The sequence below is a fragment of the Sminthopsis crassicaudata genome, chromosome 1, assembly GCF_048593235.1.
Source record: "Sminthopsis crassicaudata isolate SCR6 chromosome 1, ASM4859323v1, whole genome shotgun sequence".
In the NCBI taxonomy this organism is placed as follows: domain Eukaryota; kingdom Metazoa; phylum Chordata; class Mammalia; order Dasyuromorphia; family Dasyuridae; genus Sminthopsis; species Sminthopsis crassicaudata.
Genome location: NC_133617.1, coordinates 54428688 through 54454325, shown reverse-complemented (window position 1 = coordinate 54454325; position 25638 = coordinate 54428688). Strand labels below are relative to the sequence as shown.

Here is a 25638-nt window from a genome sequence, read left to right as displayed (position 1 = left end):
TACATTTAGTATCCATACTACTTCACAGTCTATGGTACATTTTTTTTTTTTTTGCTTTAGTTAAAGCATAAAAAATTCTGCTAAAGGAGAATTACACTTATTCTGTAATGTCTCTATTTCAAATGCGTTTTCAAAAAACTATTCTATCATGGCTGTTTGTAGGCTGTTGTAGGTTTTCTTGATACTTCATTCTTGCTCACTCCATTTAATCCCATTAAATCAGCAGGCATATAAAGCTGGCTCTAGCCTATCTTTCCAAACAGATCACTCAGACACTCTAACTGAACCAAAATAACTTCCTTACTATTCCTCCTCATGTAGTACCTGTCTCTTCTCTGTAGCCTTTTTCCTAACTGTGCTTTTTACCTCTGATACTAAAAACCCCAACTGCTTTCTTTCAAAATTCAGTCCAAATGCCAACTCCAAAATGACACTTTTCTATCTGTAGCCCCATCATGTAACACAGTAATTGGCATTTAACAAACACTTCTTAATGCTGAAAGCCTGCTCTACAGTTTGTTTTTAAGTCTAGAACCAGTGTCTTAGCATAAGGAACTTGAAATATTTCTCTTCACTGGCTCTTGTAGTACTGAAGGTACTAGAAGTTCAGTAAGTTGCCCAATATCACCCAGCAGCATTTCATGGCAATTCAAGCAGACTATGAACCCAGATCTCTTCTCTATCCACTCAATCTCTTATGTCTTACATATAGTAAGCACTGAGTGAACCCAAAAACTCTACTTTATCCCATAACTTTCATTCTGCCTTCCCAACAAGTCTAGGAAAGCTTGAAAAGTCATCTGAAGCTTTCTTTTTATACACTGGAAGAGTCAAAGATTTCACAATCCTTGATTAAATCAGTGGTTAAAAATGATCAATGTACTTTTGACAATCCTAATAAATCCAAGTGAAGTTCCTCAAGACAAAAGCATATTGAGGAGGGGAAGAAATGAACCAGAGCTCTTTTGTTGTGAACATATGTAAACCATGGAGTTTTCTTGGCTAAGCTACTGGAGTAGATGGCCACTTCCTTCTCCAATGCAGTAAGACCAAGAGAGGTTGAAGGCACCTGCCCAGTAGGAGGGCACCTAGCAGGAGACTGTATTTGCTGGCTCTCCCGTCCAAAGTCCTGACTGCCTCCTAGGAAAACAGAAGTGAAGTGATTTGCCTGAAGTGATCCAGTTAATAAGAGGTCCTTAGTGAATTCAAGTTTTCCTGACCCCAGGTCTCCCTAGACCAGAACTACAAGAACTAGTCCTGCCAGCTTGGCTGCCCCTGCCCACTCCCACTGCCCCAATTTCACAGTGAGAATGGGATATAGGCAGACATGCTCTGGGAACTACAAAACGCTGTCTCAGTCCCAAAACAAAACAAGTCCATCATAGATTTCCAATTCTGAAAGGATTCTCCTCACCTCAGCATACTTCGCCGGAATGTCTGCTTTCTCCACACCATAGTGATGTTTACAATTTGTGGCTGCAGCCACTTGCAAAACCACCTGCCCCACTCCTTTAAAGAGAGAAAGATTAGTAAGACAAAGTTAATCCAATAAATCAAGAAAAACGAACTTGTTCAGTAGAGACCATACACAAATAGCCTCTCAGGAAGAATACAAAAAAACATTTACGACGAACCTGAAATCCTTGTGGAAGTTAAAAGACATTTATAAGAGGCTATGACTAGTAAAAGAAACTGATATGTACTAAAACTATATTTGCATTGATTTCTAAATGCACAAAATATCAGGGAGTCAACCTACTTGTACACTTCATACAGCAATAGATACAATTCAAAAACAAATCTTCAACTGAAGAATGTTCAGTACCCATGACTAGACTGTGCCAATTTAATAAAAACAACAATCCCCAAATTAATTACAAATTAGATTTAGTGCTACATCAAAATACTAAATGTATACTACAAAGAGCTAGACAAAATAAATTCCATTTGGAGAAAAAGTAAACCTAGATTCTCAAGAGACATAATGGAAAAGGTAGGAAGGAATAGCACTGTCAGACTTCAAGACATTATTAAAGAGAAATCAAAATAATTTGTTCAGTGGAACAGAATAAACAAGAAAGGATCAAAAATAAGTGTATTCTCAATAAACTTAGTGTCAGACAAACCTGAAAACATCAATTACCCATGAAAATGATTTCTTATTTGATGAGAGTTTAAACAAATCAAGCAGAGATGGGACAGGTAGAGATGAGGCTTGGACACAGCTTCATGATACAATCAAAATGGATATACAGCCAAATCACGAAAGTTCATACCATTAAAAAAAGAAAGAGGGTATTCTTCAACAAGTATGAGAGGGAATTATCAAAGAAAACAACAATGTAAATAGCATAAAACAGAAGTCATCAACTGAAGAGGAAAACATTTTTATCTCAAATATCTCTGTAAATGGTCTGAAACCTTCAGAAAGCACAGCAGAAGATATGAACACATACTACGAGTTTCACTGTAGGCAAATCATTTAACCTCAGAACAACTTCCTAAGCCTATAAGTGGCAAAGAACATGCTAAACTGCTTTGGGAGAAGAATATCTCCTCTGGTTGGATCAACAATTGGATTAGTGCCCATCCTGTAAAAGACAGCTTGAAAACTTGTAGAAATATATAACACCAAAAGCCATTCCCCAATAATGAAGCAGCCAAAGGACAAGTAAAGACAATGAACATTTACAGAAAAGAACCCTCCAAAACATAAATCAAAATAACCCTAAGGGTTCATCTGACATCCAAGAAGTAGAATTGATAAAGATGACAAAAGATGAGACAAGTGTTGAAGAAACGATGGAAAGACAGGCAAACTCATATGCAATCTGTGAAACTGAGTCGGTCCCCAACTGGTAAACAAGTTGTGAATATAACAAAGGATGACTGAAGTGTCCATCTTTAGAGATGGGCATACATCCCAAGAAAATTGTTATTTTTAATTGTTATCCTAATTGTTATCCTGGTAGGCATACATCCCAAGAAAATTGTTAACAAGAAATATTCAAGATGTATCAAAATGTCTATAGCAGTATTTGTTAAAGCATCAAAGCAATAAGAGCCAAGTATGTGCTCAGGGACAAAGGAAAAATTCAATAAGAAATAGTATTTGAAATAATGGCTTATTTCTTTGTGTTGATAAAGAATGACTCTCTGAAAAGGAGAAGGGAGAAGCTATTAGGTGGAAATCCAGGCATGTAAAAATAACAAAAATCTAACTCTATACTTTGTGATAACAAAGTTAAGTAAATAAAATAAATGCTGATGGATTAGATGACAGCTAAACAAATTGTGGCAAAAGTGTATAATGGAAAATTATGGTGCTATTACAATGAATGATGAATACAAAAAAGCATGAGAAGGTTTATATGAATTGATGCAGAATTAAATAAGCAGAGCCAAGGGAAAAAAATATGATTACAAGATAACTAGAAAGAACAACAGCATTTTAAGAAACTGCTGAGAAATTCAAATGGCCCCCAAGAACAGCTGTGGTTACCACCCTCTTGCACTAATTTGAAGAGATTAAGGATCATGACAAGCTTTTCTGATGCTGATTTTGCTAGATATTTATTTTAGATAATTCTAATTGCTAGGTATTTCTTTATTCTATGTAATTCTTTATTAAAAGACACACCAGAAGGATGTTGAACCAAGTGAGGGAAATGTACATGATGAAAATCAAAATGTACTGTTCAAAAAATGTTTGTGGCAGTCCTTTTTATAGTGGCAAGAAACTGCAAACTGAGTGGATGTCCATCAGTTAGAGAATGGATGAATAATATGGAATATTACTGTTCATCCTGTTGGTTGTTTCTTAAAGATTTCAGAGGGGCCTGGAGAGACTTATAAGAACTGATGCTAAGTGAAATAAGTAGAACCAGGAGATCATTGTACATGAAAGAAAATTATAAGATGATCAATTCTGATGGATGTGGCTCTCTTCAACAATGAGATAATCCAGGCCAGTTTCAATGATTTTGTAATGAAGAGAGCAATCTACACCCAGAGACAGGACTGTGAAAACTGAGGGTGGATCACAACATAGCATTTTCACTTTTTGTTGTTCTTTGCTTGCATCTTATTTTCTCTTATTTTTTTTTCCCTTTTTGATGTGATTTTTCTTGTGCAGCAAGATAAATTGTATAATTATTAATAGAAATATTATATGCATATATTGAATTTAACATATGTTTTTACCATGTTTAACATATATTGGATTACTTGCCATCTAGGGGAGAGGGAAGTGGGAAAATTTTGTAATACAAGGTTTTACAAGGGTTAATGTTGAAAAATTATCCATGCATGTTTTGAAAAAGCCTCCAAATGGAAAATGCACACATATATCAGTGTATTCACTTTTTGCTCGATCCTACTTAACTATTCCAAGATATTCAATGCAACAGTAATAGCCTGGAAGAACTGGGTGAATTTAGATCGACTGCAAGTCACTGAAAATCCCTCAGCCTCAGCTTCTTCATCTTTAATATCAGGAAGTACTGGATGGTTCAGATGTATACCTGAGCCAATCAAAGGAAGGTACATAATGGGGAAGATAAAGGGAACTCATTGGGAAATAAGACAACAATGGAATGAAACACTATAATGAAGCAGCAACAAAAAGCAAGAAAAAGAAAACCAGAAATGAAGTCAGAATAAGAGCTCAGGTAACTCAACTCTTCTGGATCTCAGTTTCCTCATTTGTAATTGCATGGCCAAGAAGCAGAAGTAAGCTAGATCTCATGTCCCTTGGAACTCTTAACTTTATAATCCCAATAATGATCAATCTCTTTATTACCTAACACCCCCAAATAAAGGCAAGTCTTAGCAATATTACCACCACCAAATAAGGGCTTATCTTATTCAAATATAGTCAAATACAGACACATAAGAACAAAAAAATTAAATATATTAGTATTTTAAATATGACCGCTGTATACTGCCAAATTAGAAATATGATCCTATGACCCAGCCAGGAGATCCACATTTAAAATACATTTCAAGAAAGGCATAGCCATTTCATTGCCTCCAAAAAATGCTACACAACTGAGGAGTCATTATTTTGAAGAACATGTAAAAGTATTTTTATGGCTATTTTAAGGTACCTCTTCACTAAATTACGCAGATTACACGAGCAATGGTGTAGCAGACACTTGAAAAGACTTAACAGGAAGGATCCAAGAACAAAAACTAATCTCTGTTACCGAATAAATTCCAAAAAAATGAATTTCCAATAATTGCTTTTATTTACAATGAATAAACCTCTCTGTTGAGATGAATCTGACTTTAAAAGCTCAAGGACCTTTCCTGGAGATGCATATTTTACACTTGTCCCAGATACTTTTAAGTCAAATCTCAGGCACCTCAAAACTGCAGCTGTTCTAAAAAACTGTCATTTTAGAACAAGGAAAAGGAATCCTAGAAAAAAAAGTCTAGAAATTAAGGTTATTTGTGAGGAAGTAACTAAACATCCAATAACACCAAGAGGACTTTATATCCCCAGTACCTGGGCACAGTATGTGGGACACATTTAATGTGTAATGTAATGTGTCTTTAATTTAAGTAAAATCAACACTTTCTCAAGAGGAACTTCCTTTTTTTATCTGTTAGCCTCCTTGCCTTTAGCCCATGGGATGACTAATTGGGTTATGGTTTTAATAGAGGAAACAAATCAGTAGTGTGGTCAGCTTAGTTCACTCATCCTACTAGCATTTGGGGGATTCCATTATGCTTTACTAGCCCATGAACTTCTCCCTTAGTCTATAATATCCCATACTTTTTGGTTAAGTATTTACTGATACATACTTACCACTGCCCAAATCAACAAACAAATCGTCCTCTGTCATTTTAATCTCATCAATCATTTGGGCAACTAAGTCGAATGAAGTTTCTCCATACACCTCTGGAGAAAAGGGCTCATAGTTGTTGAGTTTCTCTGGATCTGTGACTGAGTGGTTATATACTTGCTGCAAGATATGTCGAAGAAGCCCATTGGATGGCCGAGTGTTCAATTTCATGGGCTGAGTTGTTCCTTTCCACTAAAAGAAATTAGAGAAAAGAAATAGTAGAAAAACAAAAAATTGGATTAAGTCATAAGTAATTCATATTCAAATCCTTTTTTTTCCCTTCAAATGCTGGACACTTCAATATATCCCTAGAATGGGATATGGGAAAAGATGCTCTCTCTGATAACTAATGCAAGCATCTAAAAACAATCAGTCAGAAAAGACTTTAAATCCTTCAAAAAGCTCCATTTACTCAATGGATTGTGGATTATAGAATTCATCTATGCACTGTCCCCAATTAGTCAAGGAAAGGACTTTTGAAGCCTTGAAATTCAACTCAACTTATTTTAAGGACAAAGAACTGAGGCCTAGAAGGATAAATATGTCCAAGGTTCCCCAGATCAGTGGCAGCAGTAAGGCCACCTACACAGGGCCTCTGATGCCTACACCAGCATGTTCTCCAATGTGTTGTATCATTCTCCTATTCCAAATAAAATTATAGGAATTAAGACTATAAAAGGATTTAAATTAGGTAGTCTAACTCCTCCATCTCACAAGAAAAAGGAAAATAAGACCACAAAGACGACTAAGAATCTGAATTCAAAACAAAGTTGAACTTTATTTTTTTCATACCACAACAACACTAATTTCATCATGTTTCAGATTTCAAGGATGATATTCTCTTTCCATGTTACTCCCCCCTTTATCTCTTTCTCTCCTATTTCCCTAACAGGACTATCCCCTCTTTACCTTCCTGCCAGGATTTCTCTGCTTCAAACTTTGTAGCCCTCTGCAGATACTTTGCCACCAAGGAATTCAGTCTTTCTAGCAAAAAGCTAACAAAAGCTGACTTCCCAATGCCAAAAAAAAAAAAAAAAAAAAAAAAAAAAAAAAAAAAAAAAAAAAAAAAAAAAAAACCCGACAAAAAATCCAACTTCTTTTTGCCAGTCTAGATTTTCGGTTTCATAAATTCCTTTAGGAAGGACCTCTACGCCAACCAAAGGCTGCCCTGCACCAAATCCTAGCGGAATTGAGGGCACCCTGCGCCAAACCTCATCATGGAGACATAACCCCAACCTCATCATTTGGTTCCCTGACCTCCAGGAACCCCAAACCTCTTCATCTAGACTCTTTAAGATTAATGTTCTTCCTATTTCATATATTTAAATACTCTATTATGTATCACTTAAACGAATTATTAGTTCGGAAAGATGGCTCAAATACATGCTGGCCCAAACAAATACAATACCTTGGACAATTTACAAGGTCTCAAGTGAAGAAACTAGTTTTCTTTAGCACTATCAAAGAGGCATAGAGCCAGTACTGTGTTTGTAAAGTCCAGTTCTGTCAGTAGAGGAGAGAAACACATACTGCTTTAACTTCTTTAAGCCTAGGTTTAATCAAAATAGGGGCCACAAATGCTGCATATATTGTAAAAATAAGAAAGGTCTTCCAAAAACATTAAAAGCCAAATCAATTCTAAAGATCCTCGACAACAAACTAACATGTATCATTTCTCTAGATTCAAGTAATGACACTAATGGTTCCTAGATAAATGATAATGCCATCCCCAAAGCATTTTAAGGACCTTTAACTAATATCCAAGAATAAATACAGTAGTTTGGAGTTTCTTAAGGAAAGTCTCACAAAGGCAAATTAGCTAACTCTAGGTGGAACATCTGACATCTGGTGGCTAAATTTTATTTCAGTTGAGGAGAACACTTCTCCTCAAGACTAAATACTATCCAAGAATGAATAAATGAATAAAAATGAGGAACTGGGTATAGAAAGCATTAAAGGAATTCATTTCAAAGTAGGTGAACTTGAAACTCACTACTAGAGCTTAACAAAAGTCAATACTTACCAGTTGATGAATGCTATCAATGGCTCGGTTGTACTTGTCACAGAGTCTCTGCATGCTTTCAAAGCTGAAAAAAGTGAAGTTTCATCATCACTTAACAATTCAAAAGAAACCATTAAGAGGACGGACATTCAGGAAAGGGCCAGAATCTAGGTTAGGAGATCCAGGGAATGATCCAGGCTTTTAGGTCAAAAATAAATAAATAAATAATCAAGGAAAATAGCTCAAAAATTAATCCATTTTCAAAGGCAACTCTTTCCCTCTCCCCCCAATTTCTAAGAAGTAATGGAGGTCTCCTGAAACAATACAATGAAGTTTTGTTGGCTAATAAATCTGACAGAAAAGAAAAATGACATCATCCTGGGTTAATTCAACAACAGCCTTCTGATTACAGAGCATCTTAAATTTGATCTCTCATTATCTCTTACAAGGTAAAACTAGGAATCAAAAGGGTCTACGTGAATGAAGTTCAGGTCAATTCCACATTCAGTCATGCAGTTCCTAGGGGCAAGTCACTCAGGCAGACCTTAAGAAAAAAAGACAAAGGGAAACAGTTTGTCCTCAAGGGAGGGAAGTGTATTCAACCTGAAGATAGATCACAGGTAAATGACTGAGTGACTGGCCTGCACTCTTCTATTTTCAGACCCACAATGAGCTCAGGTTTTCTGACATGAACTTGGTCCCAATAACAATCACTTTTGGTCTTCAGATTTTACAGAATTTCTCCCAACCTTGGCAGCTAAAGGCAAGTTTTGGTTTCCAGTAAAAGGGTAAAATGATGCAGTTTGGACAAAAACCATCCATACTGATAAACATAGATGCCACAAGAGAGAGAGGTCCAAGCAAAGGAGCACCAGAGTGAAAGGATGCCCAAGTCTGGTTCAACGGAAGCCAGGTTCCATAGACAAAGGAATATATGAGCTGGTTTGGGTTCCGATACAGGCCATCACACCATAGGGAGGCATCAGCATTCCTTGTGAGCTCCCCAAGATGCTTATTCTTCCAAATTCCATTAAAGAAATTAAGTGCCTACTGTTTGCCAAGACCTAAGCTCTGGGCTGGGGATACAAATACAAAAATCATAAGAAAGAAAATGGCATAACCTCTGCCCATAAGGAGTTTGCCCTATGCAGAGAATATGTTCCTATTTTACAAGTTTAAAAAAAAAAAAAAAAAAAAAAAAAAAGAGAGAGATCCAGAAAGGATTAATGAAGCACACCAAGCAACTGAGTCTTTTCAAACCATGCTTCTTCCCCAGACCTCAGACTAGCTGGGTTTTGCACCTATCGTGCATGCATGATGAAACGCTACACATTCCAGTTAATCCTACAGATGTAAACCATGTCCCCTTTTATCTTTGGGGGGCCCTGATGTAAACGGTGTCCCCTTTAATGTGGGGAGAAGGGTCAGAAAGGAATTTTTTGGGGAAAGCTACTCCTGGGTCTCCCAGCTTCTGGGAGGGGCCACACCCATTCATAAGGGAAACTCCCAGATAAGTAATCTCATTCAAAGAGCCAAACTGCTCCCCAGATCCTGCTAGGACAAAACCTAAGGCCTTTCAATCAATCTCCACTAATTCCTAATCAGCTTTCTTAGTGTACTGTTTTCTTCGTGTAAATACATCCATTTTTGCCACAAACCTCGAGCCTATATTCCTTGGGGTTTGCGAATTCTTCCACAAAGAATTCTTTGGCAAAGCCTGCAAACCAGCCAGGGGTTCCCATTGTTGTTAGGGGATCTCTCAACCCTCAATTTACACCCCATTACTCCTGCTTTGAGCTCTAGGAGCACGAGTCCTATTTCCTCTCTTAATTTCAAACTTTTTCTGGCTCCTCACAATACTGCTTTTTATGTATTTCCACATAATATTTGTTAAATGAATTGATGAATGGTTGTCTTGGAAGGACTGGCAGAAGGGATGGCTGGAGAGACAGAAGAGCTGGGGGATAACAGGATTTGCCTCAACAAATTAGCTCAGGGACCCTGGGCACGTTACTACTTCACATCTCAGAGGAACTCTCCAATTAAAAGGTACAGAAGAGGCACAGACCCAAAACATTCAACAGGGGAATGTGCCCACACAAGAAATCAGGTCTCAGGCCCATCTAAAAAGCAAAATCCAAGATATGAGCTGCTCTGCCTCCAGCCTACCACATTCCCATCCCCCCATAGCCTTTCCCTGTTGCCCTTCCCACTTAAGGAAACAGATCACTTCAAGAGTAACTGATTATTAATGACCTTAACCACTCCTTCACATGTTTAAGAGTATGCTATAGTTTGGGAACTTTTTCTAACAATCCTTTGACCACTTCTTGAAGGGAGAATGGATTTTATTCTTACATGTATCTGTTAGGTGACTATTTTAGATAACAAACTTTCTTAGAAGTTTGATAGGAATGATGGACAGATACAACTACACCCAGAGAAGGAACACTGGGAAGTGAATGTAAACTGTTAGCACTACTGTCTATGTACCCAGGTTACTTACACCTTTGGAATCTAATACTTAACATGCAACAAGAAAATTGGATTTACACACATGTACCTAGGTTATACTATAACACATGTAAAATGTATAAGATTGCCTGTCATCTAGGGGAGGGAGGAGAAAATTTGGAAAAATGAATACAAGGGATAATGTTATAAAAAAATTACACATGCATATATACTGTCAAAAAAAATTAAAATAAAAAAATAAAAAAAAGAACCCCCCCAAAAAAAAAGAAAAAGAAAAAAGAAAAAGAAAAGGAAGTTTGATAGGAAGATTGGTTTTTTTTTTTTTTTTTTAAACAACTCAACTGCTTCCCCTTTTGTCATGGGCATATTATTTCTGCAGATGCCTTTCAAGTTCAAGGAATCAAAGGCATCTTCATTTTAATAAAGGCAGTTTGGGAAAACTGGAACACTATATAATTATTGGTGGAGTTGTGAACTAATCCAAACAATCCGGAGAGCAGTTTGGAACTATGTCCAAAGGGTTATCAAAATGTGCATACCCTTTGACCCAGCAGTGTTTCTACTAGGATTATATCCAAAGAGATCATTAAAAATCGGAAAAGGACCCACATGTGCAAAAATGTTTGTCGCAGCTCTTTTTGTAGTGGCAAGAAACTGGAAACTACCCTCCTCCCAGGGCCTAAGGCTCACAACCAAGGGTCATGTTGGATTCTTTCTCCCTCTCATCTAGATGGCAAGCTATGACATCATGTGACATCATGTTCCCTTCTCTCCTCTAGTACAGGATCTTACTGCTTCCTCCTTGCTCTGCCTACAGCCACTAACTGGTCTCCACAAGTCTGTCACCACTCAAGGACATGCTGAATTTCAGTTGCCAAAGTGAATAGGTCTGATCATGTTATCCTCCTGCTCAACAAATTCCAGTGACTTCCTATCCTATGTCCAAAATTCAAATACGAAAATCCTGTTTGCAGTTCAAAGCCTCTTACAATCTCCTACACTAGTCAATTTGTATCTGTTGCTTCTGAACCCCAGTATACTCTTCAGCCCAATGATAATGGGCTCCTCCTTGCAGTTGCTCAAACAAAATCCCTCAATGCCAAGCATGTTCACTGTCTGTCCCTCCTACAACTCCCCATCTCCAGACTTCCCTCCCTTCCTTCAAATGAAATCTAAACATCTACCTTTTATTTATCTAGTCCAAAGCTTATTTCTATATATTTATTTGTAAGCTCTTAGTAGGGAATGTCTTTACCTTTCTTTGAATCTTCAGTGCTTACCACAAAATCTAGCATACAGTAAGAAGCTTCCTTAATGGATGAGCAGATAGGTCATACAGTAGATAGAGTGCTGTCCTGGGGAAATGATTTTCTGAATTCCAACTAAGTCATTTTAATATGATGGGAAAGGAGGAAGGAAAGATAGAAAAAAACTGACAAACTGATCTGAGGAAGAATAAAATGAAGAGCGCAGCACACTTATCAAGTGGTTTGATATAACCATAAATAGCAAGCCAACAACTAAGACTTCTCTTCAGAAAATATAAGGGAGCACAGAGTCCAGAAACCCAGATGTGGAATCAGACTGGCCTCTTTCAGGTCACCTAGGAGTATCATGAGGGTGCCTCACTTTGCTAATGGAGCACTAGTCCCCATATCAATTTCACATAAGCTAAAAAGCTAGCACAAGAAGTAGGTGAAACACACACAAGAAACAAAAGTTCCAGAAACACATTCCAGACAGTCCCCTCCCATTTCCATTTTCCATGCAAATTTTTCCCTCGGATATCATTAAAAAGACATCCAAGCACTTCCCTCTTCACACAGCAGCTGTTAATTCATGGGTAACATCATTCAGCTTCACACCTGTTATAGCATTTTCTCCAATTCTGAAAACATAAACCAAAAAAACCTTTTGCCTCTCCTATCTTATCACCAGTAACATCTTAGGCAAAACCCAAAAGCCCCTCTTCTTTGGTGTATCTAATACTAAAGGAGGCTATGGGAAAAACAGTCATTGTAATCAGGCTGTCCTTTGTGTAACTCCCTAATCAATCCACTGTCCCCACTACTTTTCTTCCAAGCCTCCCAAGGTCCCTACCACCATATTACATGCTCAGCTGATAAAGTCACTTCAAAAGGAAAAAGCTCTTTTCTCTTCCTCCTCTCATAGTCATTCAAATTTCAGCTTTTGGGGCCAGCTAGGTGGTGCAGTGGATAGAGCACCAGCCTTGAATTCAGGAGGACCAGAGTTCAAATCTGATCTCAGACACTTAACACTTCCTAGCTGTGTGACCCTGGGCAAGTCACTCAACCCCAGCCTTAGGGGGGAAAAAAAATTCAGCTTTTGCAGACCTTTCTCTGCTTTTCAGCTGTGAATGCCTTCTCTCAAACTACTTTTAATCTACTTTGTACATCTTCTACATGTAATTTTTTTGCATTTTATCTCTATTTTGTCCTGAGTACAGGAACCCAGTTTTTGCTCTGTTTATTCCTAGCAAGGATTTTTTTTTAGCACAGTGCCTTGCACACAAGCACAATAAGCATTGTTATTCATTTGGTTTATTGACCAATATTTTATTTTTATAATGTTATAGTGAAGTGTTAAATAAGTTAAATAAGCTAGGATTATCATTTCTTCTATAAACTTTGAATCTCACCCAGCACAATGCTTCCTGCCAGCAGCAGACTTACAAGATATCCTCACAAATAAAGTGCCTTTCTGCTAGTTCAAGGAATAGGCACGACTGGTGTATATTATTACTTTCTAAAACTATTTGATATTTTGGGGTTTGTTCTCACAAGTAGTCCTGGCTCTATTCACTTAATAGCTGTCGCCAAACATCAGCAATCTTACTCACAGGAGGTACGTTCAGCGGTAAACGGAGGCCCCTACTTCTTACTCTGACGGATTTCAAGCCTTAGTATCTAGATTTATATAAAACATGACTGATCCCCATCAGCTCTATATTCTAACTAGCAGCAAGCAGTCAGGAAAACCAGACAGTGACGCACAGGACCACCAGCACATCCCTTCTTCACATGTAAGCCTCTGGTTGTTCATCTATAATATATGGAGACTACTATCCCCACAGTAGGTATGAGACTCAGAAGATAAATGTGAAAGCTCATGAACACTATGTACATGTCATTTATTATTATCCTATTATTCTCCTCATAGGGCAGTTGTGAGAAAAGCCTTCTGGAAATCAGAAAGTGTTTCAGACATGAAAAGTTAGCATTTTTGTACCTGGTAATGACAGCAAAACAATTGCTTATCAAATGCAAATGCAACTGACTTCTTAAAAAGGGGTTACTGGAATAACGCTTTTTTAAAGTTATTAAGTTTTCAAACAAAAGACTCAAAACCAGATTAAAACCCCACCTCTGGCCATCACTATTGTTGTGGGATGAGTAATTCATATTATAATATAACAATTCATGCACTGCATCATTTCCAATGATGTCCTTAATCTAATAGCCTAAAAATGTTTTAGAGCCAAAGCTCATTTAAAAAAGAAAACAAGAGTTGGGGCGGCTAGATGGAGCAGTGGATAGAACACCGGATAGAGCACCAGCCTTGAAGTCAGGAGGACCTGAGTTCAAATCTGGACTCAGACACTTCCTAGCTGTGTGATCCTGGGCAAGTCACTTAACCCAACTGCCTCAGAAAAAAAAAGAAAAAAGAAAACAAGAGCTGTCTTTGCCCCTGAAGCATACACCACAGGCTGTGTCACAAAGCACTCAGCCTATCTCCAACGTGTAGTGACAGACACAGAACATGCAGCTTACCTTTTGGTATCATAGTCAATTAAAACATAATTTTCCATGGCAAGCTTGAGATCCGGTATTTCTTCGCAGACCCATCTGAAACACAAAAGAAGCCAGAATGAACAAAGCACACACAATACATCATGACTGGTGGAGGGAAGCTGTTTTAGTTTCAGGAAAGAACAGCAACCTAAGTGCCTGACAACTCAGCCCATGCCCCAACTGATGAAGAGACAGGAAGATAAGAGTCTGTTGTGTTGATAAGCCTGGCTCATTTTGAAAAACAAAGTATTATGGAGGACATTTTTCTGGAAGTAGAAGGGAACAGAGGGACATCTAGACATGGACATTTTGGGCTAAATAAATGTGTTCATGTTCCATTAATATAAAGCTATTTTACTTAACAAATTTGATTCATGGGTTGTTATACCTAAAAGAACAATCACCTAAAAGCTAAATTTCTGATAACAAAATTCTACCTAGCAAGACTGACTGGAAAGCAAAAGAATTCAAAGTCAGTCAAAAGGTGAGGAGAAGCATTCCACAATAAAAAAGACAACCTGGATAAATTATAATCAGGAAGCAGAGAATATAGTGGGATATTACAGAAGCATTTAAGTAGAGGTACCAAGTCTGTCAATGCAACATTTGAGGAATTACTATGTGCCCAAGGGACTATTGGAGGCAGGACAGTGGGAAAGGGCTTCAACTAGTTAGTAGGACTTGAAAATTATAATCTAATATTATGTAATATTATAATCTACATACCAAACTCCTACTCTAATCCCTGACTGGGACAAAGGCAAGCAAATTAAGTACTGCAGGATAAAAAATGAAGGATACCTAAGAAAGCTACCATTAGGGATATAGGTAAGCCTGAAAAAGCTACACATGAAGATGGTCAAATAAGCAGATGGTAGAAATTCAGTATAAATGATTTCTCCATTTTTTTTTCTATCTGTAGAAAAGCAAAAGCATTGTTTCTTCAGACCAAAGGCTCAAGTGAGCAGGGCATTGGCTACTTTTGTTCATTTATTTAGGTTTTTATATACTTGTTTATTTTGCAAGGTGATTGGGGTTAACACCTAGTGTTAAATATCTGAAGCTGAATTTGAATTCATGTCCTCCTGACTTCAAAGCTGACATTCTATCCATTGTACCATCCAGCTGCCACAGGACCCTGTCTAAGAAAGCATTTGAATCCATTAATCTACGAGTCAGGAAAAATCAGAGATGAACTAAAGTGTTCATGTTATCTTTAGGTACCATGTTTACTGACCTTAATTATCAGTGCAAATATAAGCTTAATAACTTACAATAAAGTAAGCACACTCGAATTCATTAGAAAATGTCTGAAATATGAAAATGTGCTCCAAATCACTATTGATCATAGAAAGGCAAATTAAGACAGCTCTGAGGTACCATCTCAATTTGGCTAAGATGACAGGAAAAGATAATGATGAATGTTGGAGAGGATGTGGGAAAACTGGGACACTGATACATTGTTGGTGGAACTGTGAGTGGATGCAACCATTCTGGAAAGCAATTTGGAACTTTACTCAAAAAATTATCAAACTGTGCATCCCTTTGATCCAACAGGGTTTCTACTGGGCTTATATCCCAAAGAGACCTACTTGTGCAAAAATGTTTGTGGCAGCCCTCTTTGTAGTGGCTAGAAACTGGAAACTGAACAGATGCCATTAATTGGAGAATGGCTAAATAAACAAATGGTATATGAAAGTTATGGGATATTATTATTCTATAAGAAACGATCAGTAGGAAGATTTCAGAAAGACCTGGAGAGACTTACATGAACTGATGCTAAGTGAAATGAGCAGAACCAGGAGATCATTGTGCATGGCAACAAGACTATGCGATGACCAATTATGATGGACCTGGCTCTCTTCAACAATGAGATTATTTAAACTAATTCCAATTGCTTAATAATGAAGAGTCAGCTACACCCAGAGTGAGAACTATGGGAAATGAGTGTGAACATAGCATTTCCACCCTTTGTTATGGTTAGCTTACTTTTTTTGTTTTCTTCCTTTTCTTTCTTTCCAGATCAGATTTCTTGTGCAGCAATATATGTATATATACATTGGATTTAACATACTTAACATGTATTGAACTACCTGTCATGGGGGGGTGGGGGTGGAAAGGGAGGATGGGAAAAAAAGGTTTTGCAAAAGTCAATGTTGAAAAAATTACCCATGCATAAAAAGCTATAACAAAAAATAAATAAAAATAAAGGTGTCTAAAATCATAATCAATATTTGCTCTTAGGAAATGTTAACTAGAGACTCAAGGGCTGGGTCTATATCCTAAGAAGGTTATAGAAAGCCAGAATAGTTATGCATAATAACATTCCAAGCAGTATTATTTGTTATTAATTATTAAGAAAGGAAACAGTATGTCCAATGAATTGCTTAACAAGTCATGGCATATAAATAAAATAAAACAATTGGAATGGCAAATAAAAAGAAAGAATTCTAAGCAAAAAAAGACAATGGAGAAGCAATAAAGCCCTGGTCATTTACAGCATTTAACTATCATACCCTCATGTTTAAATAGAGTCTTCCATTCTGTCAATAGACAATAACTATTTCCAAGAGAATATATTTTGTACAAAAGTTCAGGTATTGGTTGGAAAGGAGCATCTATTTGAGACAAGCAATAGTAAATATAAATGCCTAAAGAAAAAAAATTTATTAATTAAAGGAATTTACCTTTAAAACATCAAATCAAAATTCTGAGATTTTTGAAAAATATACATTTCGTTGACCGGGCAGATATCAATTGTTTAAATTATGAAAATCCTGCTTTTCTAGCACACAGTTAATTTTTTCTACCAAACAAGTTTCTTTAGGAATTTGAGAAAAATCTAGTACTAATTTTTTAAGCAAGTCCTCAGATGTTGGTGGAATAGTAAACTGCAATGCCAAAAAGTTTAAAATCAAAGCCATTTGGATACACTTAAGAACATTTTCTAAACTATGAAGACTTTTTAAATATTGCTGTAAACTTTTAAATTTCATTATGAATGTCCCCTATATTTTACATAGGGGACAGAAAATACTGATCTGCTTGGAGATAACAAGCTCTGACCTTTCTCTACTATTCTCTGCAGTTTTTCTTTTAAAAGTTTCATTAACACTTTTTTCTTTGAGTTGGTGGATATCACTATTTCCCCCATCTACCTCAAATAAATTTAATTTGGCTTCTTTTTAAATGGTCCTATGATTTCCATGAGGACAAAAAGGTAACCACATGTATCTTTCACTGCTAAAGTTAAATCACAACCATTGTGTAATTCTTAAGAATTACATTCTGAATACATTTAAAAAGTGTTTACACTTTTATTAAAAGTTTTAACAAAAATACTCAAGTTAAAAGAAACACCTGAAAAATGGTTCTAATGATTTCAGAGACTGAAAAGACCTCAATATATCGCTGCCATTCATACACACATACCCCAAAAATATAACAGCATGTTATAGGCAGGTTGATATTAATAACTTATTTAGTGCTATGAGTCGAAATTAAAAATAAGCTATAGGATTCCAGAATGTCTTCAACAGCCACTCTCAAAAGCAGGAGATCTATGGCACATATGCACAACCAGCAATTTGGAACTATGCTCAAAAGGCTATCAAACTGTGCATACCCTTTGACCCAGCAGTGTTACTACTGGGCTTATTTCCGAAAGAGATCTTAAAGGAGGGAAAGGGACCCTCATGTGCAAAAATGGTTTGTGGCAGCCCTTTTTTGTAGTGGCCTGAAACCGTTAACTGAGCTCATCAGCTGTAGAATGGTTGAATAACTTATGATATATGAATATTACGGAATACTCTATAAGAAACAACCACCAGGCTGATTTCAGAGAAGCCTGGAGAGATTTACATGAACTGAAGCTAAGTGAAATGAGCAGAACCAGGAGAACATTGTACACAGCAACATCAATATTATACAATGATCAATTCTGATAGTTGTGTTTTTCAACAATGAGGTGATTCAAACCAGTCCAAATTGTTCAATGATAAAGAGAGACATCTGTAACCAGAGAGAGGACCTGTGGGAACTGAGTACTCATTCTGTTGTTCATTGTTGTTCATTCACTCATTCTGTTGTTTGCACTTTTGTTTTCCTTCTCAGGTTTTTTTTTTCTTTCTAGATCAGATTTTTCTTGTGCAGCAAAATAACTGTATAAATATATATACATATAATGGATTTAACATATATTTTAACATATTTAATATGTGTTGGACCACCAGCCACCTAGGACAGGGAATGGGGGGAAGGAGGGGAAAATTTAGAACAAAAAGGTTTTGCAAGGATCAATGTTGGAAAAAAATTATCCATGCATGTTTTGTAAATAAAAAGCTTTAACTAAGACAAACAAACAGAAAAAAAAACACTTAGCTTATCTCTCCCAGTGCTTTAGGCAACTTGCTAAAATTAAAAATTGCTGGCTATAAAAAGTTTCCTCACCTGGAATTTCACTATACCACTGAAATCACCAGCCTAGTCCATATTTAACAAAGGAAGGATGCTTGCTGAAACTCATCCAACACATGAGGGGAAAGGGTGGGAAAGACTTGATCCAACTCACAGCATAACATCAAGTCCAAAAATATGCTTCAAAGCTAGCAGCACAAAGCTGTAATTAACATAATGTTCAAAAGAATTTAATATGCCTAAGTTTATTCAACTCCCAAAGGGAGATGGCAATACTTGTGCTATACACTTCCCAATGTTAAGAAGATAGAATGAGGTGATACAACTATGGCACAATGCTTCTAGGCTTCTAGTGACTGAGGCAGCTGCAAGGGCTCTTCCTTTTTATCCATATCTACTCCCTTTGCTATTAAATACACGAAAATAGAAACTTGTTTGTAGATTCACTTTATTTATGTGTTAAATTAAGCATAGGATTGTCTCAGAATATCTGCTAGTTTTCTAGTAGGCCAAGTCATTAGTACAAGGCATTTATTTAGTGGTAGCACTGAAGAAAGACTTTCTTTCTACTTGTAGTGGGGAAGAAAGGCAGAAGAGGGAATAAATCTCTGTGCTTCCCAAGTGTACTTATATTTCTTCTCTACACAGCATTAGAGAGCTACCAGTTCCAAGAAGGCAGGCCACAGAGCAGTAAACAAACTTCAGCACAGTGGCCATCTGGAAGCCCACATCCCCTCTCTGTGCAAGTCACCTTGATACAAGGCTTCACATTATAGTTACCTGTTACCTTTAATTTTATCAGCACGAAAAATCGATGAGGGGGCAACAAAAAGGATCAGGAGACTGAAAAAGTGCTATCTCAAGCTATATTCTGTTACACCCCTGAGGACTACTCTAACCTGGTAGCTCCCCTTAATGCCCATCTGTCAGCGGCACAGCTAGGCCACTCTTACTCATCTTCAGGCACCAACCCAGATCCCATAGAGACAGACCACCAGAAGGTAGGGGTGAAGTGAAAGAGAACTTTATTCTTATATAGCACATATTTATATCCCCCCCATGATATGAGGGAAGAGAGGGGTCCTCTAGGAACCTGACATAATGGGATTGGCCCGAGAAGGAGGGAGGCGTGCTAGGCTTGCAGAGTACTAAGGAGGGAGGCGTGATACCTGGAATCAGACACGCCTCATGGGGCTGTGCCCCACCTCCACATAGGACTGGCTTGCACCTCAGGTCCTCCCACATGCCTTGAACTGCATTCCTTGCTCCTAGAGGCTTTTTAACCCTTACATCATTCAAAGTAAGAATCAAGACTATTAAGTAATATGTTAAAAAAAAAAAAAAAAAAAAAATTCTTCAACAATCATAGCATAGTATGAGGGAAATTAAGATTAGATCAACTTAAGACCATATACCACCAAAAATTCCAAGGATACATGCCCTAAATATCAGAACAAAAAGTGAATAGCTTTTACAAATAAGCAAGACAACTGCAAAGAATTAGAATAATTCAAGAAAAAAACTTCACCACACACTTCTGTCAAAAATATATATATATAAAATATTTAGGATAACAATTCCTTATATTAGCAAGCACTCAAAGCATATAAACAAGGAAATGCAACCAATAACCATATGAAAAAATTCTTCAAATCACTAATAAGAGAAACATCAATCATACTCATATCAAACAGGTGAAGATGTCAAACAAGGAAAATGACAATTGTTGAACAAGGCCACAGATAGGCATGATAGTCCCAGCTGAGGGAGATATGACTCAACCTAAGCATTCTGGAAAGAAATTTAGAACTATGCTCACTCTACTGCCTCAGGAATACTCATAGAAAGCATCTAGCTTAAGGTGGCCAAAGACAACAACCTAAAGCAGTAGCTGCTATGGAAGTGAAGAATTGGAAATAAAGTGGGTGAATACAAAGAAATTATAAAAGGGGGAAAAGAACCCACATGTTCATAAAAACATAGCAGCTCTTTTTGTAGTGGTAACGAACTGGAAAAATAATCAGGTACACATAATTGGGGAATAGCTGAATAAGGTATGGTACCTGAAAGTAATGGAATATTATTGTTCTATAAAAAAATGAACAAATTAATTTGAGAAAGGACTGGAAAGATTTACATGAACTGATTCTGAGTGAAACAAGCAAAACCAGGAAAGCATTGTACACAGCAACAAGATTGTGCAATAATCAGCTATGACAGAATTAGTTCTTCTCATTAGTTTTAATGATCCAAGGCAATCCCAAAAAATTGGATGGAAAATGCCATCCACAGAGTGAGAACTATAACAATGAACGTAAATCAACACATGCTATATATGTTCACTTTTTTTTTCTTTTGATTTTTTTTTCCTCTCATGGTTTTTCTCTTTTCTTATGATTTTTCTCTCCCAATAAGATTCATATGGAAAAATACCAAGAAATGAATAAACACACATAACTTCCCCCCAAAAAAAAAAGCTTTATAAGTAATTGGGGAACTGTGAGCATTTTTTTTCTTCCCAGATTATTTTTACCTTCCGAATACAATTCTACCTTTGCAACGACAACAACAACAAAATTCGGTTCTGCACATATATATTGTACCAAGCATATACTATAAGATATTTAATATGTATGGGAATTCCTGCCATCTAGGGGAGGGGGTGGAGGGAAAGAGGGGAAAAATACGGAACAGAAGGGAGTACAAGGGATAATGTAAAAAAAAAAAAAAAAAAAAAAAAATTACCTATGCATATGTACTGTCAAAATAAAAAGTTATAATTATAAAATTAATTTAAAAAAAAAAAACAAGTAATTGGGGAAAATAATTTTTTTTAAAAGGATAAAAAAGGAAATTTTATATTCATTACAGTCTTTATTATAACAAATATGAAGGGTTCTTTTGCTTGGGAGGTGATGGGGTGGGGAGAGGGGGAGAGAAGAAAATGTTAGTATTGATGAAGAAAGAAAAAGAATACAATCTAAAACACAAGATAGACAAGAAACTGAAAGGGACACAAATATCCTTTATTCTTTATTAGAACATCATCTCCTTCAGAATGGCTATTCTTTCTTTCTATGTGTATCCCAACTATATAGCACTGGGACTGAAAGAATAAATGCTTTAATAAATGATTGTTGGTACTTCCTGGCTAAATTTAATACATAATTTAAAAAAAGAAGTTGTAAATAGCTGGAGTGCATAATTTCATAGACACAATTCCTTTTTGTTCAGCAAAATAAATTCAGTACATAAATACAATGCAAATTCCTATAGAGCAAAGCAATGGCTAGGTATGAGGGATACATGCCTGTCATTCTTGCTACTAAGGAGGCTAAAGATGGTGAACCACTTGAGTGATAAGCTGTGCTGGGGCTTTAGTTAATTAGATGCCCACACCAAGATACCCGTATCAACATAATGAGCCCCTAAAAAGTAGACTGCCTAAGAACAGATGAATAAACCTAGGTCACAAATGGCTTCCATGCCAAAAAGCAGCAGAAATAGAGCCACAAAAGACCACTACACTTCCAGACAGAGATAGGGCAACAGTCTACACCACCACCATGACTCTCCCATCCCATTCTCCTATATCCCACACCCTCCCACACACACCCTCCCACACACACACACACACACACACACACACACAATAAATGTACAGCAGAAACAGTACTGATAGGACAAAAATCTGCTAACCTGTTTTAAGTGACAATTATCTGTGCCACTCTAAAATATAGTGGCTACAATAAAGAAAACTATAGCTCAAAACACCTGAGTTGAGTCATACAGGTGAAAAGAGGGGCAGCTAGATGGCAGCTAGATGGCACAGTGGATACAGCACCAGCCCCAAAGTCAGAAGGACCTGAGTTCAAATTTGGTCTCAGACACTTAACACTTCCCCTAGCTATGTGACCCAGGGCAAAGTCACTTAACCCCAATTGCTTCAGGAAAACAAAACAAAACAAACAAACAAACAAACAAACAAAAAAAAAAAAAAATCAACCCACTATTTTCCCCATATCTTTTCTTTATTCTCACTATTTCCCCCTTCTCTCTCCAGTTTTCTATAATAAAATATCTGCTAAGTTATACTCCAAATGACAATGCTCATGGTCCACAATGACTTAACTATGGTCATACCCATATCAGAGGTGGCACCAGACCCAAGTCTTTTAATATAAGGTTCAATATATCTTTTTACTACACACCAAGATAAAGTTCAACAAATAAAAGGGCCTAAAGGTTTTCTAATAATAGGAAGAGGAAAAAGCTTTAAAAGCAGTAATATAAGAAGATGTGGGAAGAGTAGATAGAACCCATAAGGAACTAAGATGTTTAAATGGAAGTACCTACAAATTCAAATTAGTTTAACTTGACAGTAATCAGATTTTTTTTAATTTTAAACATCTCTGTGCCAGTACGAAAAGCCAAATGTATTACACAATAATATGAATCAGCTACTTATGAATAAGTATGGGGAGTCAGCAGAGCTTCGGGTTATAAAAATGTGATTAACTCATCATTTTGTAAATAGATTCCTCTTTGTAAGTATTCTAGACATGAGAGAAAAACACAGATGACAATCCAACAAATAGGATACTAAATGCTTACCGAATGGTCTCAATGATTTCATGAGCAGCATCATGGTGTTTGTCCTAGGAAGAGGGGGGAAAAAAAAGAATCATTTTACTTGATTGACAGTGTTTAAAATAGATAAACAGAAGAAACTAACGTATACCAGGGAAAACTTGCCTAACTCGCTAATATAACTGATTTATATTATGACTATTATTAGCAATGTGCACCTGCTGTCCAGCACTTCACCAAAATGAAATACCTTTTTTTGTTCTTCATTATCCTTTTTCCTGCAGACCTGAACATTTCTAAAAAATTCTTCCCTTTGAGCTTTTTTCTTGCTACTGCTTTACTCCCTTAATCATGATTCCCTCAAATCTTTCTAACTGCTACTTGTAACTTCTCTGGTTCTTTCTCTTCCCAAGATTCATCAAGGTTCCATGTCCTTGGCCTCTGCTCCCAATAAGCTTTGTCACCCACCCATATATACATTTCCAACTCTGACTACATCTGCAAGCTTAAAGTCCATATGTAATCTTCCTTTGATATTTCCCTCCTATTCCTCCAATCCCAAAGTATAAGTTAGTTGTCAGGACATTGGAGGTCTTAAACCACTGCTTCCTGGATTGCAATGGGTTGGACTCTTAAACCTTAAGCTTGGATTAGGGAATCAAGTTCTATGTCCATGTATACCGGAGTGCATTCACCCCTCTCGTCCAATCCTCAAACTAGGATTTCTGAAAATCCAAAAATAAAAACATTCTGGGGGAGCTAGATACTGCAATAGATAGAGCACCAGCCCTGAAGTCAGGAAGACTGAGTTCAAATCTGATCTCAGACACTTAACACTTTCTGGCTGTGTGACCCTGGGCAAGTCACCTAACTCCAAATTTCCTTAGCAAAAAACAAATAAAAAAAAAAAAAAACAAAAAAAAAACAAAACAACAACAACAAAAAAAAAAAAAAAAAAAAAAAACACCAACATTCTCTCAAGTACAAAGTATATTTTGTTAAAACAATTCTTAACTTTTTCTTTAGTTTTTCCTTCTTCCTACAGATTCAAATCAATAACCCCTAAGTCTTAGTGCTGCTCATTGGATTTGTCTCTAGTTTCCTTGACTCACTCTGCCATCATCGCAATTCAAAACCTTCATAGGGTCATACCTAGATGAGGCAGTGTGATAGTTAAAAAGAATTGTGGAGTTGGAGTCACTGAACCTGGGTCCAAATCCTTATTCTACCACTTATTACTAAAGCAAATGTCTTTTCTTATCAGTTTCATCATCTATAAAATGTCTGATGTCAAAAAGACACAATTTAAATCCAGTCTCATTCCTTTGTGACCCTGAGTAAGTCATTGAATCTACCTGGCCTCAGTTTCCTGAACTGTAAAATGGAAAAAACAAAAGCACCTGCCTCCAAAGGTTGATCTAAGGAACAAATAAGATGACTGTATAAGGCAAGTGCAGCATATAACAAGCACTTCATAAATGTCTATTACTATCTCTGAACAAAGAATCTAATAGGAAACAAAATGATCTGCCAGTATCACATGCTAATAACAGCTAACCTTTAACAGTGCTTAGAGTTTACAAAGCACTTTATATATGTGATGTCATTTGATTGGCACAACCCTGTGGGACAGATGCTCTCATCCCCATTTTACAAATAAAGAAACTGAATGTCTTGTCCAGAGTCATTCACTTCTTGCTCCAAATCTAACATTCTATTATTCATTGCACTGTCTTGATGCCTCATATCATAAATTAATAAAGCAAAAATTTCCTATTAATGATGCATGTCTATAAGTGCTGCAGCCCCAGACAACAATGAATTAACCTACAAAGACCAAACGCTTCCACAATGAAATTCACAATAATTTGTTCTTAGATTGATTTTTGAAGCAAAGTAGATAAAAATCATACCCAGATACCTTGTCAAGTCTTATCAGTAAATGTATTTAGAACTAATATTATTCTTAGATATCCAGATTTGAATAAAAATTTTTTTGAAAAAAAAAAATAAAAGATTAGAATGAATTTAGGAAACCTATGCTTTCAACAATTCCAAACTAGTCATAGTTTAGTAAAGTTCATAAATATTATCTTGATGATCCAATTAATATGGTTTCAAAGACTGGAAAATATAATCTCATAAGAATAAAAAGTACAGAAAACCCAAAGGGCAATGAAAAAACATATGGTGAGCAACCATAGCTTGATGTCAAAGGAAACATGCAGATGAACAAGGTGATCAGAGGATACAACATGACATGACAGGCAAGACAGGAGAAGATATAAATACAAATGGACAGACTGACAGATGAACCTATACACAAGATCATATATACAAAATCAGAAGAACTAGGAATTGGATCCAGACTTTCCATGTGCTTACTTATATGACCTGATCACTTCCCTTCTCTTTGGGTCTCAGTTTTTATCATTCTATCCTATTAGTCTTCTCTGACTCTTCATGATCCCATTTGGGATTTTCTTGGAAAAGA

The 25638-nt window shown here is 36.6% G+C and overlaps 1 protein-coding gene across 7 annotated transcripts in view; it reads right to left on the bottom strand.

Moving 5' to 3' along the window:
• The window catches only part of DOT1L (DOT1 like histone lysine methyltransferase), a 111415-nt gene that overhangs the window by 64865 nt on the left and 20912 nt on the right, over positions 1 to 25638 (bottom strand). For 6 of the 7 annotated variants that reach the window (XM_074303874.1, XM_074303883.1, XM_074303893.1 and 3 more), the window contains exons 2-6: positions 23169 to 23212; positions 14118 to 14192; positions 7873 to 7936; positions 5813 to 6041; positions 1415 to 1509 (exon numbers count right to left, since the gene is read on the bottom strand). In XM_074303874.1, coding sequence (XP_074159975.1) covers positions 1415 to 1509; positions 5813 to 6041; positions 7873 to 7936; positions 14118 to 14192; positions 23169 to 23212 — 507 coding nt within the window. The remainder of the gene's footprint in view (positions 1 to 1414; positions 1510 to 5812; positions 6042 to 7872; positions 7937 to 14117; positions 14193 to 23168; positions 23213 to 25638) is intronic. The other variant, XM_074303903.1, reaches the window with a different exon arrangement.